The 18828-nt window shown below is 45.7% G+C and overlaps 1 protein-coding gene across 1 annotated transcript; it reads right to left on the reverse strand.

The window, feature by feature from the left end:
- Positions 1-10054: 10054 nt before the first annotated feature.
- On the reverse strand, positions 10055-15784 carry LOC117897405 (homeobox protein abdominal-B). The gene is made up of 5 exons (XM_034806228.1): positions 13614-15784; positions 12879-13099; positions 12535-12742; positions 11514-11728; positions 10055-11440 (listed from the first exon to the last, which is right to left on the reverse strand). The coding sequence occupies exons 1-5, from the start codon at positions 14395-14397 to the stop codon at positions 11249-11251; spliced, it is 1620 nt and encodes a 539-aa protein (XP_034662119.1). The 5' UTR covers positions 14398-15784; the 3' UTR covers positions 10055-11248.
- Positions 15785-18828: the final 3044 nt, after the last annotated feature.

The following is an 18828-nucleotide window of genomic DNA, read 5'->3' on the forward strand; positions in this document are numbered from 1 at the left end:
TTTCCACAGCGTTCAGCCGACGCAGCAAGGGTAGAATTTGAAACTCACCACAGCCATGGCCGTGGAGTTGGTGGCAACGACTTTGGCTCCGCCCATTTCATAATGGCCCCTGTCGGCAGAGCGGCGCATGCGCATACGCATGGCTGGCGAAAATGGAAGACAAAGCGGACATGGAAAAGGCTGTGGCTTCGTTGGGGCGTTTTGGGACCTGGGACCTGGAATTGGACTGGGAATTGGGGAGAGGGAGTGCGCAGAGCGGGCTTTTCCGTCGCTGATTTCCATTTGGATAAATTTATGCAAATTCTAGTCGGGCGTTGCGTTCTAGTCGGGCAATTAAATTTCGAATGGCTTTATGATATTTTATCGGTGCCGAGGACTAGGCGTCAACTGCGACATTCTACCTCAAAAGACGAGAGCGGGCGCGCCATTTTATTGTCTCGCTGCAACGGCCCCCATCTGCTATTGCATTGCAACATGTGGCATTAATTATGCGGCGATAATGTCTTGCTTTGTTGCCGAGAGTTTGGTTTCTTTTTATGAAAGTGACGGAATAAATTACATTATTTTAAGCTGAGCTCACCCGCGCCCATGCCCATTCCAGGGAACTGATAAGACGGCACTTGGGAACACAACACAACCAAAAAGAACACAACAGAACAGAACTCATATGCCGCCATATCGCGCAGCTCTCCACGGATGCTCTGGTCTCTGCTCTGAATTTTAATGAGAGTAGTCTGGGACTGGGACGGACACGATTGCCTCCATGTCTGCGTGTCAGCATGTGTGTAGGTACACGGATATGTACATACATTATCGTATTTATGTTCTTCTGAAACATATTCCCATTAATTTCTGTCGCCATTTGGGGAGGGCTCGGAAATGGTCTCAGCACGCTCTATTTGCCCCACTCGTGGGTGGATGGTATGAATTTCTGCCCTCCGAAAAGGGGCAATTAAATTGTGACAGAACACCATTCTACACGTCATCAATTATGCCTTTTATGTATTCATTGGCTGTTTGATTGGCTCAAAGACCCGCGCAGACTCGGGGTGAGGGCAGGAAGTGCCATATGTTACAGTTACATCATCGCAGAGCGATCTAGTTTCTCCTTGCCTAACGGGAGGTACAACCCGATCTGCTGATCTCTTGCTGCGCATTCTCCACGGTCCCGGACGGTCCATTGTTCGAGCCAAAATATTTTGAAGACTGAGCTGCTGTAAACACTTTATGAGTGGCCATAAAGGGCCGCCCGCCTTCACGCTTTCGCCGGCCCAAACCTCGCCAGGACTGACCTGAACTGAATTGACCCGGATCGTCATCAGCATAATCCACCAGCGTCCTGTGACCGGATTTTGGTCGCAATTTGCGTCACGTCACCTCACTCCCTGTGCCTTCACATCGGGCTTCACAGGAATCACCTCTTCTGCTTGCACTCCCATAAATCATCGCGAGGACTCGTACGAGCATAACCCTTTGCAACGTTTTCTACCTGCACCATATTCAAATAACATTCCTCCGGAATTTGTTTGTAAACCAGATTTTTGAGACGGCGAAGCCAAACGAAAACCAAACATTCATGTGGGTCAAGACAGGTCGGTCTATTATTCAGTTTTTCTACTGAATCCCTCAACTTCTATGGTAGACTGAATCATCTGCTCTTTGCATAGCCAATTTATTTGGTTAGCCAGAAAGCCGTGTCATTTGCTACATATGAAAATCGGTAAGTTTTCAATGTAAACGGGGCTAAAGTCTATCGTTGAATGCTAAAAGTCGAAGCGACTATTTATAGATAGGCAACGAATTAGCGGAGCTTATAGCACCGCAATCAGCGTGTGCCTCGGAGCCCTTTTAAATTAGCTGACCCTGACGAGACTGCCACACTCCGATTTAACCAGTTTCTACCGATACAGCTTACAAATTCAACAATCCAGAAAATATGCTCCCCAAAAGAAGGGCCAAAGGTAGTCGAAGAAAACTAAAGTTTATTGTACATATGGATGGATATGCGATTATACATGAATTCCTTTAATTTAATGAATACTTTTGAATATTTTTAGTCGAGCTAAGTCCTTGTTTAATCACATAGTGAACTAAGATCCAATTACGGTTGTTTTTAATAGTGTTAACCAATTAGAAGGGAAATCTTTTGCAACACTTCGGCAAACGGACTTTTATATTTATACTCATATTTGTGAGAAGGACTACATCTAAAATTTTCCTCTATTCGTTATCAAACCTTTCCGCTAAAATAAAACCTAACTGTACTATTTAAAATAAAATTACAGATATAAAAAACGAAATATCACAAGAATATTCCCTTTAGGAGAAAGTTTGTAGCGTTCAGCGCACTTCATACCACCTATAACTGTTCATATTTTGAGTATCTCGATTCTGTATTTTATTATTTACATAATGCGGATATGATTCTTTCTGATTGGGATAACAATAATGATAAGAAGAACTATATTTTGACAGTATTCAGATGAGTGCTAGCAACACGGGCAGAGGCAATTGTTTCATCTAAAAACTATGCTCAAACTTTGGTAATTGTTTCAGATGTACTCACCGGAAGGGGTGCCCAGTTCAATCAGGCCCCTCAGATGCGACTTCGTGGCTCAGTGCGTGACAGGGCGACTTTGTTGGGTCGAGGACGGTGTGCAGAAATACTTTAGCTGCCCCATGAATCAGGCTAACTATTTATGTCTCGAATGTCAAAAACGGAGGCCACAAATCACTTTAATTGAAGTCACGCCCAGCGCACACGAGAGGCCGGCCAAGCGCGAGATGTTCGTCCAGGAACGGGCCTGGAGCGCAGCTCCGTCTGCGCCTCCACTGCAGTGGACGTCACTACAGAATGGGGACGGCCGACCGCAGAGCTCAAAGCCAGAGCACTCCGTGGAGGAAATATTGTTAAATTCATTTTTCTGGCTTTTCTTTATTCGCCTCGGACTGGCGACGCACACGCGAAATTGTAATCCACATTCACAATTAGCCCCCGAACGCGCTCGGCGGGGGCCATCTAGAGTCACGGACACCGAAACGGACGCGAGGATGGAGATGGAGGTGGTGGTGGAGACGGGGATTGGGACGTAGTGAGAGTCGGTATCGGAATCGGAATCGGGGCGAGGTCGAAGCGCTTGTTCTTTGTCATTATTATAATTAATTCTTGTATTTTTGGCAACAAACGACCCCGAACCGGCTCGAGTTGATTTACAACCAGTTTGTTCCTTTCCTCTGTTACTTCTCTCATTTTGTTTTGTGTCGAGTTCTTTCCCGATATTCAATTATACACAATTGGAACCACTCTCCGTTTGAATGGCCGCCGCAGACAATGGCCCGATGTCGGATGGCAGACATGGCCACGGATCCAAGCCCCGAATGCGACAACTGGCACAAAAGACTGAGCTGCGAACAATGGATCCCGGTCAGGTCCGGTCAAGACAGAACGACTGCCACCTGGAGTTGGAGTTGGAGTTTGAGCTGGAACTGGAGCTGGAGCTAGCGTTGCGGCTGGAGCAGGCACTGAACATCGATACGGCCGGGTCATTTGCCTCGGCTTGGGCTGATATCAATCGAGGAGCAGGACGCCTCCTGGCTCTGGGCGACGCGGCGTCGACCTGATAGCAAAGTGTCCAAAAAATAATATTTGCTGTTCACTTTGACACAAGGCGGCGGTTCAGTTGCAGTGGCACTCGCCGCGGCAGAGACTGAGGCAGCGGCAGCGCGCCGGCGTCGGGCGATTCGAGACGAGACGAGACGAGACGTGAACGAAGCGCAGAGCAACAGAAACGGCGAACGAGAACACGAATGAGAATGGGAATGGGAATGAGAATGAGAATATGGTGAAGCCAACATCGTCGACCGGAGCCAGCTACAGATACAGATACGAGTATAGATACAGGCCGAATCGTGTCCCCGGGCGTGGGAAGGTGCAGCGGCAAGGGCAGAGGCAGGGTAAAGGTGTCGTCGGCGGTGGTTGTGTCGTCGTCGCCTCCAGTTCGCTTGCGTGCTGCTCTGAGATGTGCTCGAGGACGAGGATGCGAGGCGGACATGGCAACCAACAAGAAGGTCGTAAACCCGCAGCAGCAGAGACTGGGCTGCGGCAGAGGCTGAGGCAGAGACGATGCGATGGCAACACTTTCGAGAACAGAACGCAACGAACGCCAAGGGAATGGGAATGGGAAGGGGAAGGGGAATGCGTAGAGGCAACGAGCGGTGAGCGGTGAGCACTGAGCAGAGAGCCAGCACCAGACCAGCAACGACCCAATGCCAAAAGATGAAAAGCCAAGCAAGAGGAGCAGCGGCCATAAAACGCGCGAGTATCTGGCCTCTCCCTTCCACAGGCAGCCGTCTCGCTTCCTCTCGCTGGCCATCGGCGGCAAAACAACCACCCGAGCGCTGTGGCTCACACACAAACACACACACACACAGTCCCACGGACATGTGCGAGCGCGCGCACACACTGACACATGTCCAATCATTTTATATACGCCATTTGCTGTCTGCCGCAGATACATTTGTATCTTTATGTGCCAAACAAGTCCCTGCCGCTCCGTCGACGCCGTCATCTCTCGCTGCCGTTGACGCTGAGGTCGTGGACGATGAGGGGCTGGGACCAGGGACGGGGCTCCGGCTAAGACTGAACCTGACGCTGGCGACGAGTCAATTTTGGAATCCAGTTTCCCATCGCGGTGGTGTGGTTGTTGCTGTAATCATTTGATTGTTATTCTTTCTACATTTCGCTCATCCCTGATTCCCCGTTCCCCATTAACTTCTACCCTCCACCACCAACGGCTACAGCACTACCATTACACTACAGATGTACAGATGTACATACATATGTACATATGTACATACATATATGTACTTCATATGTATGTATGGGGTTTTGGGGTTCAGATGCCAGGCATCGCTCGCACGCTTATCTTTTGATTACCAGATCGAATTGTGTTGAATTGGGAACATATCGTTCATATTTATTCTTTGCCATCCAATGCTGCGACAAGTTTTAACCATTACCCCGCATATGCCGCGAATTAGATTCAGATCTCTCGGAATGATTTCCAGCTAAGATTAATTAAAACAAACTTCATTTGAGGAGGGAAATAAAAGCTTTTCATCGTTTGGAGAAGCTCCTAGATAGTTACGAAGACTTTGCTTCGTTGTAAATTTACAGGTAAAACGAATATTACTATCAGGAAAGTATGTACATGTGTATGTATGTATGTATGTATGTAGGTTCAATTTCGATTTCCCGTCTGAGAATGTTTCTACAGAATTGGATCATTGCTTCTCACTGTGTAGTCTTCAGCAATGCATAGCTTATATGCAAGTATTTTGAAGATTTACATACATAATTCCATTTCAATAAGATATTAAATTTGTCAGAAATAATCTGGTGGGATCCCATTGACTGTTGATTCTTAGAAATAGATACCGAATCATTAGTTAAACGAAATTATATGTTTAGGATATAATTAAACGTTTCATGAAGAACATTTTCCTTCAGATACCCATTGAAAGAACAATTTTGGTGTGCCTTGGTCGGTTTCTGCATCAAACCAGATCTATGATTTCTCTACCTTAATGTTCATATTTAGATTGCATTCTTTGATCGAAAGCATACAATGGCATACACAGTTTAAAATGACTTTTCTGACTAAAATTAGCTTTTATTTCAAATTTCAAAGTGCGCATCACTGAGAATAGTTAAAAACTACAATTTCAGGTTCGGTGGTTGTTCGCTTCGCCAGACTCAACCACCCACTGCCCAGACCATCCCCAATCCAATGGAGACATAAGCAACCCACTCCTGTTTGATGGGTGAAAGCATCTGCGTGTACATAAAGTAAAAAACATCTGAACCGACCTGAACCGAACAACGAGTCGAACGAAGCACTCTATCTCCCAATCTGTGAACCTTCGGAAATGCCAATGTTTATATAGCAGGGTGTATTCTCTGGAGTTGGGAAACTTCCCTTTTGCATCGATGAAAGCTTATTCAAATTCATGCGTATACATATTTACAAGAATGTTTGTTATCAATACTATACGAGTATGTACAAATGTGCATGTGTATGTGTATATGTGTATGCATACACACATACAATTCTATGTATCGCGGGGGTAAATTTTCAACAGGGAGCCAAATCCGTTTTCCACCCCCTTTTAGGGGTTGAATAAAATTTAAACAAACTCGAGAGTGTTGGGTTTACTTTTACGATCGACTGGAAAGGCAATTAAGAGTACAAACATTATAATGTAATATTGAACTGAACTCCTAATGGGCCCTTTAACCAATGCATTGGTGCGGATGATAGTTAGATTTAGGTGTAAATCCACAGATCCAGTACCGAAAGCGTGGTGAATGGTGAACTTGAAACTTACCATTAAGATTCAATTTTGGAACATTTTCTTTTTCAAATAAAAATAAAAATATTTAAAACAGTTTAAGCGAACACATTAAGTTTTCTCTTTTCATGAAGCTATTACTCATTAAAAAATGCTTCGTCCTTCACTAAGATACAAAATTATTGCAAAAGGTTAAATAAATATATAAAAATAGACACAGAGAAATTAAAAAGTATTCATTTTAATTTAAACACTACACTATTACAAACTATCTTAAATATGTGTGTTTAAATAAGTTAATTACGGTTCACACTAAGATATACCATTATTGGTTACAATTGCCGTTACGAAACATTGTTAGAAAAATACTAATGGTACCAACAAAAATGTATGACAATTATACTTTGTTTCCTTATTATTGTTATCAATTTATACGAATCTACTGGTTGAGTATCGGAAGTATCGGACAATATAAATTATTAATTGAAATGTCCGTTAAATCTATTTTACTTCAGATTAAATGAATTATGAAAAAATACGCAATTCATATAATAGTTAGTTACATAAAGTAAAATTATGAATAATTAAGAATCGACAAATATTTTCTTTTGACTACATTTCCGTTTAATGGTTTTTAATGGGGCTTTCTGTATACATAGCAAGCCGCCAAGAGTTGAGGCTCGAAACCATTTCACCCACTAAAAGATTTCTTCTCCCCGTTTCTATTTGCCATTCCTTTCCCTAAGATCAGGGATTTTAACTTTAATTAGGCTGTACTTCAGAGGCTTTTTAAGCCCACTGCTTAAATGATTCCTGTGGCAATGTTGCAAGACGCAACTTAATTGTTTTGAGTGGAACGTGGGAGCTATTGGCTGGAAATAGCATACCAGTGCACAACGTGGTGCGCATATATCTTTTTACATATGTACATACATATGTACAAATGTACATTTGTGTATGTACATTTAATTGGAATGTTCCTGCTGTGATATAGCTTACCTGAGCTCATCTTCATGTCTATTCAGAAACTTTGAAAATATCTTTGCCAAATTTGCTATGATAAACCACACTAAATATCCAAATTAATTTAGAATATAGTATGTTTATTTCGTTTTGCAGCTATAGGCCACTGCAAGGAGTGCTGATGCTTCATTGTCACGTATCTTTGCCACGCGGAACAGAGATATTTCGGGGCCGTCAGGCAATTCCTGACTCGAACACTGCTTATACTCTTACAACACCCTCATACCTTGGCCAGACATTTTACTCTACAGTACAGCCTTTGAAATTTATACACAGCAGAGGTGTCCAAGCGTGTTCGCGAGTATTCATAAGTATTAGCAAAAAGCCCTGTACTCCGCCTAGCCCTGTACTCCGCCTGTAAATTTTTGGTGTAATGTATGTACATGCATGTACATGTACATGCATATGTACATACATATGATTACAGATGCATATCAAATATTTACAAATTTTATATAAATCAAAGGCATTATATATGTATGTATGTACATACTGTACATATTTATGTACATATGCATGTCTGTATATACTGAGTATCAGCCGTAAAAGTAGAGCTGCGGCTCGTTACCCCTAATATACATATCTACAGAAGGAAACATTATTTGGGGAAACATGGCATAGCCACCTTGAACCTACAATATACTTAGCACTAGGCTCAATAAAGGAATACCAGCAAAAACGATGCATCATTTCAAAGTCTGTTACATCTACTCGTTGGTTTTCAGGTCTCTTCTTTCCACCACTTTCAACATATTCTCGTTCTATGGAGCAAGCCCCCTGGAAAATCGCTTTGCTGCCCGAGTAGATATTCTTCACCCACTAAAACCCCTTTTACTCTCCGTTTCCCTCTCGCGGTACGATCGCTAAGTATTCCTTCACGAGGGGGAGTCCATTTCGATTTGAATTTGAATTGAGCTGGTTGATTGACCTCTGCAGCGTAGATGTTCCATAAAGCCATTGACTATAAACGCCTAGGCATAGCTCTCTCCAATCTGCAGCAATTCTTGGACAGACAAAAAATACAGGTTCTGTGTATTCTATGGTACGTCCACTGTGCGTGCAAAGGGAATTCGTCTCGCATTTTAATCTACATATGTAAGGAGGGCTGCTCGCTTCCAGCCTTGGGCTCTTCCAGTGAGCGTCGTACTCGTAAGAAATCGATAAGTTTACCTCGATAACAAATGTTCCGACTGCTGTTCTAATTGAAAAAATATCGATTTCATCTATATATGTACATACATATATCATATCTATGTACATACATATGTATGTGTGTACATAAGTGGCTGCCGTAAGAACATTCGGCCGAAAAGCAAGACATTTCTATACTCTCGTATATATAAATAAACCATCCAAATATCAATTTTTTCAGATGGCAATTTATCGATGAGCTGCGCACAGTTGTTGCTTGATATAATCCTTGATCTGCGATTTGTTTAAATTAAATTCATCCAAGAGATAAGAGTTCAGGAAACACAGTTACATAATAATTTATTTAATCTTATGACATATTTGAAAACAAGACTATTAATTCTAGTATTATTTTATTTAAGCGCTGTATTTATGAAGTTACCAATAGCGAAAAGAGAAACAATACTGTAGGGAAAACTCAGTGAAACAGAGGAAAAAAACACAAAGAGAAAGGAAGTCAAGAAAGTGAAGGAAAGAAAACTTTCTAATGTGGGTTGCCGAGTCAGCAAGCTTCTTGTGGCATTCTTGACTAAGGGTGTGCCGAATTTGGACTGGGCTACTCCTGTGCGGTACGTGGTTCTATCTGAACTCTGTACGTGTAAGAGTATGATGTCTATGAATAAATTCGATGCTGAGAGGTTGTTCTCGATGCGGCAACATCCCCCGGTGGGAGGCCGAGGTCCTCTGCGGTGTACTTACCGAAAGACAAGTGCAAGAACAAAAGAGAGCAGATGAAGAAATCAGTTAAAATCAATCAAAAAATCATGAAAACGAAATTGGGTAATGCGGATAGGTACAATATTTCGGCATGGTTGAGATACTTTTGAATCGTTTGTGTATATTTTGCACTTTTGCAACATGTTGTATTTTATTCACAATAATTAACTTTTTAAAAAAGAGAATTGCTAATGCTAGATTAAAATTCACTAAACAAACTATAATCGAACATAAACATAACCGACTTTAGACTACAACTTAACGAGGGCTTCGAAATAATAATACAAGAACATGAATATAAAGCAGTGTGTGAAATCACATCTCCATCAAGTATGTATAGGCATAATTATACACATGTATCTGATGAGAGGCGTAGATAAAGGTCAGGGCAAAGGTAAAGGTATAGGTATAGGTATAGGTTAAGCATAATAATATAATGCTCGGGGCAAAACATTAACAAAAATCGATAATTACACAACACAACTAAACTTAGACTTAATATCAGGATCAAGCGGAGTCGGTACACATGAAAATATATGTGTGCATATGTACGTGTATTATAGTATGTACTATGTATATTAAGTTATATAAGTAGCTGTTACGGTATGCTAATTTACTTCCTCCTCAACTGCGCCCCTCAGCCTATCTCCGCTCCTGCCTGTGCTCACACTTCTGGCCTCCTCCGACACACTTGCTTACTTCAGTAAAATGTATTCTGCTTTTCTTTTAAGCTTCCGCTTTTGTTTCTTTAGCTTTAGCTTTACGAGTAGTTTTTGTTTGTTTTAAAGTTACGTTAGATCGAAAGCGACTTTAACTATGGAGTAAACATGCACACATCGAAATCTTACGGGGCTACCATTTGCTAAAATCGAATTCGAATCGAAATTTCATTATACATCATTATTAATATGTTCTTGTGTATGCTTTCCATAGAGTGGTTCTCAAGTGTTTTCTGCGGCCCAATGTCTTAGTTTATATACAGGAACTTAGAAGGTATCAAAGGACACGACACAACGAACATTACACGACAAAATTGATCCTAAATTGTGGCAATATCTATCTGGGTGTGGGCAAGGGTTATAGTGTGTGTGCGAGTGTGATGGGTGATGGGTGAGGCGACTGACAATTGTTAAACAATTTGTTGTTGTTGTTTCAAGAACATTTTCTGGGTCTACGATGTGCTCAACCTAATTTAGCTGCAATCTAGCTGCACTTACAAAGTTAATTATGGTAAAATCTACTACTCGAACGCTTGTTATTCATAATTTATACGGTTAATATTCACTGATGTTTAGGTATATTCATATTTATAGTTTTGAAAATTCATAATGCTCGCTTAGGTTAATGAGAGCCTTCATAGATATACATATACATACATACATATATTTTCATGCAAATTGCAATTTGAAGTTTATCCTTTTCTGCTTCCCCGTACATTACTACATACATACATATATTCAACTACTGAACTAAGCTGCCATTATCGTCTATCTGCAAATGGGTATCTGTTCTGAATGGTTGTGTCGTTCTTGCCAGTTGTGTCTTCTGCTCGTTAACCGATCTCTAAGCACTGACTTATTAATTATATGCATTTTATTTAAGGTATTATCTTCGCATCTCCTCGGGGCCGCTCTGCTTTGGTTAACAGCGACGCCAGCTCATTCCAGGGCTACCTTCTCCATCTCCATCCCCAGACCCAGATCGCTTCCCGTCCCGTCCCTTCCCCTTCCCTGTCATCCTGGCCTAAAACAGCTCAGGAGTTTTGTACATTTGACCGAATTGCCCAGAGCTGGTTCGAGTCTTTCGGCTAGCATGGAAAGTCCAAGGCCAGCTCGTTCTTGATTAGATGGGCGTTCGGTTCGGGAACTGGGTTCGGGTTGGGGTTCATGTGTGGGTTCGGATTCGGGTTGGCTAACTGCTAGTAGGTGGGGAAGCCCATGGTGCTGGCGCTGCTGTTGTCCAAAGGTCACTGGTGCATCTTGGTGGCATGGTGGCCCATGCTCAGACCCAGATTCAGGTGATGGTTGTTGTGGTGCTGCTGAGCCGTCTGGGAGTGGTTGTGATTGCTGCTGGAGTTGTTGTTGTTGTTCTGCTGATTAGCCTGCCGCTGCGAGTTCTTCTTGTTCTTCATGCGTCGATTCTGGAACCATATCTTGACCTGCAAACAAAGAGCCACAGAGTCCAATGAATGAGCATTCGACGCTCCCCCCCTCTCTGACTGCTCCACTCACCTGACGCTCGGTCAACTGCAAGTTTCTGGCCAGCTCCCAGCGCTTCTGCTTGGACACGTATGCGTTGAACAGGAACTCCTTCTCCAGCTCCAGCGTCTGGAACTTCGAGTAGGGCTTTCGCTTTTTCCGCACCGACACCGCGCCGGTCCACTCGTGCAGCGGATTGGTGGGCGTGCAAGGACCCACAGCACCCACCGACAGACCGCCGGAGGCTCCTAGGGAATAAGCAGACAACAAATTCATTCAATATTTCTTTCATTGACTGGGTGCGGGTGGTCCAACAGTTGCGGTCGTCGTTGTTGCCATATCAGATCGTTAAGTTTATAGAGCAATTAGGGGAATTGTTTAGCAATTAGCGTAATACAAAATTATTCAATTCAGTGTTTATGGTCCCTTAATTGATGCGGTACGGGGAGCGAGTTCCTCGAGCCGAACTGGCAAGAGGCCCATTCACACCCGAATGGTTAATGAATGCATTCGTTCCTGCTCATTGAGTACTCAAATGAAGCAGATCAGTGGCGCTATTCAAAACTCGATCAATGTGTGGGTGTGGAAGAGAATTATGAGAGAATATTATGAACTATTAAAAATCTATTTAAACTTTGATTGGGCATAGCTAATGAGACCTTTGGAAGGGTGAAAGGGTAAGGTAAACTGCAGGTAAACTGAAAGGGTACCCCACGAGGTGGGGTGTACAGATTTGATTAATGAGGGGTCTATGATCATCAAGCACAAACATTGTTCGTAGTCGTGCCTTTGGGGCATGCTCCTCGAGCATAACTCCTACGTTCCTCCGGCTTTCACACCCACTTTGAGGCGTAACGCAACAGTCCAAACAGTCGGCATTAATTTATGAGGTATTTTGCAGTGTGCTAATTGAACGGCAAACTTGCAGTTTCGCAATTTGCTATACCGAAAGCGACAGCGACTGCGACTGTGACTGCGACAACAACGAGAACGTGGAACGTGGAACGTGAAAAATCTGTGTGCATTTGGATATGGCAGCGTAGTAAGTACATACCTGTGCTGGAGTACGCCTCGCCCGGGTAGCCGCGCAGTCCCCCTGGAGAGGAGTAGGTGGGCGTTTCGTAGCTGGACTGCGAGGTTCCCTCCACCGACTGTCGCGCCGCTGCCGCCGCGCTCACCGTCACATGGCGGTCGTCGGTGGCGCTCATGTAGGCCGCTGCTGCGGCGGAGGTCGGCTGATCACGGTAGTTGGCCCAGTACGGCTGCAGGGCGCACAGCATGGGAGGATGGGAGGAAAAGCGACGATAAGAAATTGGCAATGGGTTGTTTACGAGACGATTGACGCAGTGTCGCAGCTTGGCGGTGCGGCAGCAGTCGCGCTCGACCTCGAGCACTCACCTGAAACTGGGTATCTGGGTAGTAGGGGAACATCGGCTTGCGGTCGCGCTGTTCCATATAGTATTGTGAGGCAGAGGCGTGGTACTGGTTGAAGCCGTCGTCATTGTAGGGCCAGGGGGCCGCGTGCCGCTTAACAGCCACCGAGGCATCCGTCTCGAAGCCGGGCCCAGGCCTGATTGCGGGTATATGAAGTGGCGCTAATTGGATGGACATATTGATGTCTGAAAACAGAGCAAGAAAATTCAATCAAATTACTTTTTAGTCAATTCTCCAATATTTACATATGTATGTACTCCCAAGTGGGACAAATTTGATATTGCACATTGGGATTCTTGGATTAGTAAATCCCTTAACCCCATTTGACCCCATCTATTACGAATTATACTCAAAAATAGTTTGAATATAGTTTGTCTTTCAAATTATTTAAGTACGATAGTTGTGGTGATTTGTTTTCCCCAATAAGTGATGTAAATATTGATTTTCCTAGAAATCAAGCCAGCTATCGCGAGTAAAATTGAATTCAATCGCAGTCTGTGCAAATGAGTCAACCCATATCACAGGTCAATGGTGGCCCTCTTATCGACTACGAGTCGGGGACGCATATAATGACTTCATTAGGGAAATCGGGCATTGAAAATTCTGAAAGCCCAGATGCAACGTTCGGGAAGCTAGATATTTGGATGGATCGAACTCTGGACAGAAGTTTTAAAAGGATAGGGTCTGGGCTCTGCTCACCTTCTTTCTGGGAACTAACACTGGAGGGAGAAACGCTCGCCGTGCTCGGCGCCACAATTTGGGCCTGGCCAGATGCGACCGCAGAATTTTGTTGCTGCTGCTGCTGCTGTTGGAGCCCTGACGAGGCGCCACTGGGTACGCTATTCGGTGTCTGCTGCTGCTGCTGCTGGGGCATTTGTTGGTGGTGGGGAGATGTGAGATGCTGTTGGGGCTGCTGCTGCTGCTGTTGCTGCTGTTGGGCGGAGGATCCAGTGGGTGTCTGGGCAGGGCTGAGAGCGACAGCCACCGGTGTTGTTGCCAACTGTTGTTGCTGCTGCTGCTGTTGTTGCTGCTGCTGCTGCTGGTGCTGTTGTTGTTGCTGCTGCTGCTGGGGTGCGGGAAGATGCTGGAGAGCCGACTGCTGCTGCACGGCGACGATTGGCACAGGTGGGGGATCCTCGTACATGACGGCATGCGTGGGCGTGGAATGTGTGGTGGGCGTAGTCTGCTGCTGCTGCTGTTGCTGCTGCTGCTGGAGCACCGAGGATGGAGTGGACAACGCAACCGACGCAGAGGAGACAACCGAGTGCTGCTGCTGCAGGTGGGGATGCGCGCTCTGATGGAGACTGGCGGAGTGCAGAGGCTGGGGCTGAGGCAGGTGGTGGTGCGCATGGTGATGCAGTTGATGCAGATGCTGAGAGGACTGTTGCAGCTGCTCCTGCTCCTGCAAGTGCTGCTGCTGCTGCTGTTGTTGATGCTGGTGTTGTTGTTGCTGCTGCTGCTGTTGCTGATGGTGGTGCTGCATGGCAGGATGCGGATGCGGATGCGGGTGGGCGTGTGGGTGAGGGTGTGTGTGATGCCCCCACCACGCCCCGGCAGCGGCGTGCGACCCGACTGCCGAGACATCGTGGGGGTCGTAGAGAGCGCACGCCAGCGGGATGGTTGGGGTTTGGGGGAGAGGTGGAATATTTATGGTTATCTTGGACGCGTTTCAGTCAAGCGGTTGCAGCGAAAATCACAAAGCACACACGGAACGTGTGTGGATGGGGCTGCACTCGGCGGTGTGGGTGTTGGGTGTTGTGGTGCGATCGACTCGACCCACCGACCCAAGGCCCAAAATGTCTCTATCTCTTTCTTTCTCCCACGTTGCACTGTTGGTTTGTTTTGAATCGATGTATTTGCACTCTCAATTTGATTCTATTCAGTTCGGTGCGATTCGGTTTTGATTCGCAATCAAACCGTTTTCCAATAGTTTAACCGCGCCGCACGGCACACGGCACACGCACACTAACAAACACACACACAGACGAGACGCGCCTCATGCACGCACTCGACACGCACACACGCGCGCGTCCTGAGTAAAGAGCGGGTCGAAGAGAGTCGACGTCAGAGTCACAGTCACGTATTGCGTTGGGAACGGGGCACGGGGCAGGGGGCGGAAGTTGCTTCGATCGAAAGTCAAAGAGACACGGGGAGTGGAGTGCACAGGGTGTTCATGGTGCTCAAAAAACGGAGCAATATTTTCAAATTGGATTTTCCAAATTCAGTCGCTTGCAGTTCTTTTCCGATTTTGTCGAACACTTTTCACTTTCCGTCCGGCTATTGTCTTTCAGCTAAATAAATATTTTACAGTTTATTATTGTGGACAATTTCAGCTGTTGGTGTTGTGATAGTTTTTTGCCGGCACAAATCGCGGACTCATTTCCATTGCGTACTGTTTGGGCTGGCTTCTTATGCTGTCGGTCATAAAATCCAATTTTACGACCAAAACAAACAATTAAACACAGCGCTTGCAACAGTTAACCAAAATGTTGCTATTTTTTATTCCCATCGCTGCTGTTTCGCGCTCCGTTCAGGCTCGGTCCATTCGTGATTGAGATCTGCTATCTGCGATCCAGATACTTGATTTTATTTTCCGTTTTGCAATATTCGAATTCCAGAAGGCTGAACTTATTTTCGAGTCGCGCGAGAACAGCACTCAGAACTGAATGGGAACCGAATACGAATATGACTACGAGTACAAATACGAATTGGAATACGAAACACCCAAGTCCAGGTCCGTCCTCCTCTGTGGCTGCTTCGGTGTTGCTGTTGCTGTCGCTCTTTGAAGTTGTAGTTGTAGTTGTTGTTGCTTGGACGCCCGCACGCCTTCCAACCGAACACAGCGAAGCACAAATTTACAATGCGACGACGTCTGCGACAGCAGCAGCGGCCACAGCGGCTACAGAACCAGAAACAGCAGCAGCGACGCGCCGCGGCGACAGCAGCAGCAGTGGTGGAGACTCGTCTTGTCTCACTTCGACTCTCTCCCTCTCTCGTGGCCGGGTGACGTTGGCGTGCCGTAAGAGTCAGAGTCAGAAAAGTCAAGATGCGAACACAAAGGCGCTCGCTCCGCACAGCCGGCCGTCCGTGCCGTGTTGTGTCGTGCAAGAGAGTCCGCGCAGGCGCAGGCGCTGACGCTGGCGCTGGCGGTGGTGGTGGTTTGGTTGCTGTTCTGCGCTCTCTTCTCGCGCATTATGCACACGTACAGTGTGTACAGCGTGTGTGTGGATCCAACGCTGCCGCTGTGTGGGTGCGCGCCGAAGAGAGCATGGGATCTGGGACCCCAGCAGCAGCGAGAACGGAACGAGTCTGATATCCACACTACTCAGAGCTCAGCAGGTGCCTGGCGGCCGAGCGGGCACACGCATGCCAGCACACACACACGCACGCACACTGCACAGCGGCACACGTACAGTGTACGTGAGCATGCCCTTGCCTTGCTCTTTGCTGCCAGCCACTCTGCCGCTCGCTCTCCTCCATCTCCGCTCTCTCGCATGCTTGGGGGCTGATTTGAATATAGCATAAAGCGAACCGCAGCGCCATCTATGGCACACATTTGTCCGCAGGGGTCGGGGCAAATACATTGTAGATGTGCTGTAGTTGTTGTTGGCTCGCGATGTTGTTTTTTTTTTTGGTTTTTATCGATTGCGACTTGGGGCCGCCCCACGAGCAGCAGCAGCAGCTAAGTATTTCCATTTCCATTTAAGACTACTATTCCATGGGTGTGAACAGGGAGGGGTGGGGTTTGGGGTTGGGTTCTGGTTCGGAAAGTTTTCCTTCGCGCTAATTAATGATAATGAGCAAAGCAAACAAATGCGTGCGCTGGCTCAGTCGGAAAATTATGACAGCAGCCAAATTGAGATCGCAATTGCAATCAACCCCGATGAGACTGTATCTACGGGTGCCCTGTCCCAATTCAGTCCAAACTTAACGCTGCAGTGGACAATTATGGGAATTTTATGGCCATTTCCATTGGAAAAGGGATGGGACAAGCACTGGGACAATGGCAGGGAAATGTTAACAAATCATAAAAAGGATGCAAGTGCCCGGAGACCGTTTGAGGACGACTCTCAGGCCATCTCGGTTACTGCTTCGGCAACCATTACTCGAGAAGGGGTTGACTCTACACCCGATCTTTGAGAAGGAATAACAAATTCATTTGAATAACAGTTTTAAGAGGGAACCTTCTACGCAATGCCAATTTAGCGAAATATAAGTACAAATATCTCTAGATTGTATCCCATTCCAATAGCTTGAACTCTGAGAGTCCAACTTGGATAGCAGCAGAGGGACGGACTAACTAGGTATAGACTCCCCTGTTAACTACGTTTGACTAAGATATTTTGAGTAATGGAAACAGGGCTATGTATAATGTACTGTCTTACCTGTAGGATGGGAATTGCCGCTGGAGGGTGAGATACTCGCCGCTGTCGGCGCAACGAGATGGTTATGGCCGGACGCCACCGCTGGGACTTGTGTTGTTTCTGCGTTTCGTGTGTGCAGCGGAGACTGGGCTCCGGGTGTAGCTTTACTTGTCCGTTTCTGCACGCTTTTGCGTGGCTGTTAGTGAAAACTGCAATGGAGATAAAGAATTATGTAAGGAATACCAATATCTACATCAAAATTATCTAAGACTACAATTTTTGTATTGAATTCTTATTACTAAAATGATCGGACCCTTGGGTCTACTCAGCAGGATTTCTTGGATATCGAATTCCATATGAAAACAGGTCTTTAAATGACAGTTTTCTCTGAGTGAAGCTATCTGTTCGAGGCGCTCAGGGTTGGCCATTTTCCTCTTAAGCGGCTGTCCTGCAAGGAGGAAGTGCCAGCTCGAGCTGTCGTCATCTTTCGCCTTTATGGCCGGCGCAAACGTCTTGTTTGCATTTGACACCGCTCAGGTAATGATGCAAGGCAACTCAGCAGCCAACCAAAGAACAGAAACATTCAGGGTGCAGTCGGCAGTAAGAACCGGATGGAGGATGAAGGATGCCGCGCGCACTTACTGCGATTCCCCGCAGTGCCAGCACGGAAGTGAGCGCCGGGAGAGGGAACGGGAGCGGCAACGGGAGCGGGCCGGGGTTGAGTCAAGCAGACAAGGCAATAAGGACGGACAGCCGTCAAACACGTCGTAAAATTTGTTTCCTCGTTTCGCATTTGCATGGTGCAACATGCTGCTGCTCTGCCTGTGGCAGCCTCTCCCTGATTTCCCGAAGGCGGTATCAGGGTCAAAGTCAATTCCTACACACGACCATTTGTATTTTCATGCCCAACTGCCTTTCGGCGGGCTCCATGTGTCGCTCAGGAGTTTCGCATTTGCTTTGATCGGCACCCACTTGGGAACGCTCCCGACTCGGTTCTGACTGCCTCCATCCGATGCATAGGAGATTATCCCAGATACAGATGTACAAAGATATGTGCGTACATTGGGGGCACAGAGCGAAAGGAAAAACTGAATGTGGTATTGGAAGATCTAGCATCAACTATCAACTAAGTTCCAGTGTTCTGGATCGAAGAGATGCCAGCTGAATCGTGGGAAGATACGTCACAATTATCGTGAGTAATTTGTACATTTGTCACCAACACAAAGTCTTTCAGTCTTTCTTCTTTGTGTGTTCTGTCTCCGGAGGAAAAGAGCAGCGCCATAAAAAGAATGTCTTCCATTTTTAACGATTCCCAAATTTGAATAAGTTAATTAACAAAATTAATATTCAAATAGGTTTATGGTCGCGATGGCGGCTTATGGCTTCATTATGTGAAGTCTTCCCAGTCTCAGTCCCAGTCCCAGGTCGAGCCGAAATTTAAATTCAGACAACAATAAACCTACCACAAAATATAATCATTCCAAACAAATTCACATGCAATGTGTCCAAAGAGGAGAAAGAAATATGGTGAGAGAGAAGTTCATTGGCTC

This window comes from Drosophila subobscura, chromosome O (assembly GCF_008121235.1).
Source record: "Drosophila subobscura isolate 14011-0131.10 chromosome O, UCBerk_Dsub_1.0, whole genome shotgun sequence".
In the NCBI taxonomy this organism is placed as follows: Eukaryota; Metazoa; Arthropoda; class Insecta; order Diptera; family Drosophilidae; genus Drosophila; species Drosophila subobscura.

Bases quoted from the DNA above. Each gene is read 5' to 3' on its own strand.
- LOC117897405 (XM_034806228.1), bottom strand. From the start codon at position 14,397: ATGCAGCACCACCATCAGCAACAGCAGCAGCAGCAACAACAACACCAG. The intron at 12,743-12,878 runs GTGAGTGCTCGA...TGCGCCCTGCAG, and splicing joins ACCCAGATACCCAGTTTCAG to CCGTACTGGGCCAACTACCG. The intron at 11,729-12,534 runs GTATGTACTTAC...CTTATTCCCTAG, and splicing joins CGAGGCGTACTCCAGCACAG to GAGCCTCCGGCGGTCTGTCG.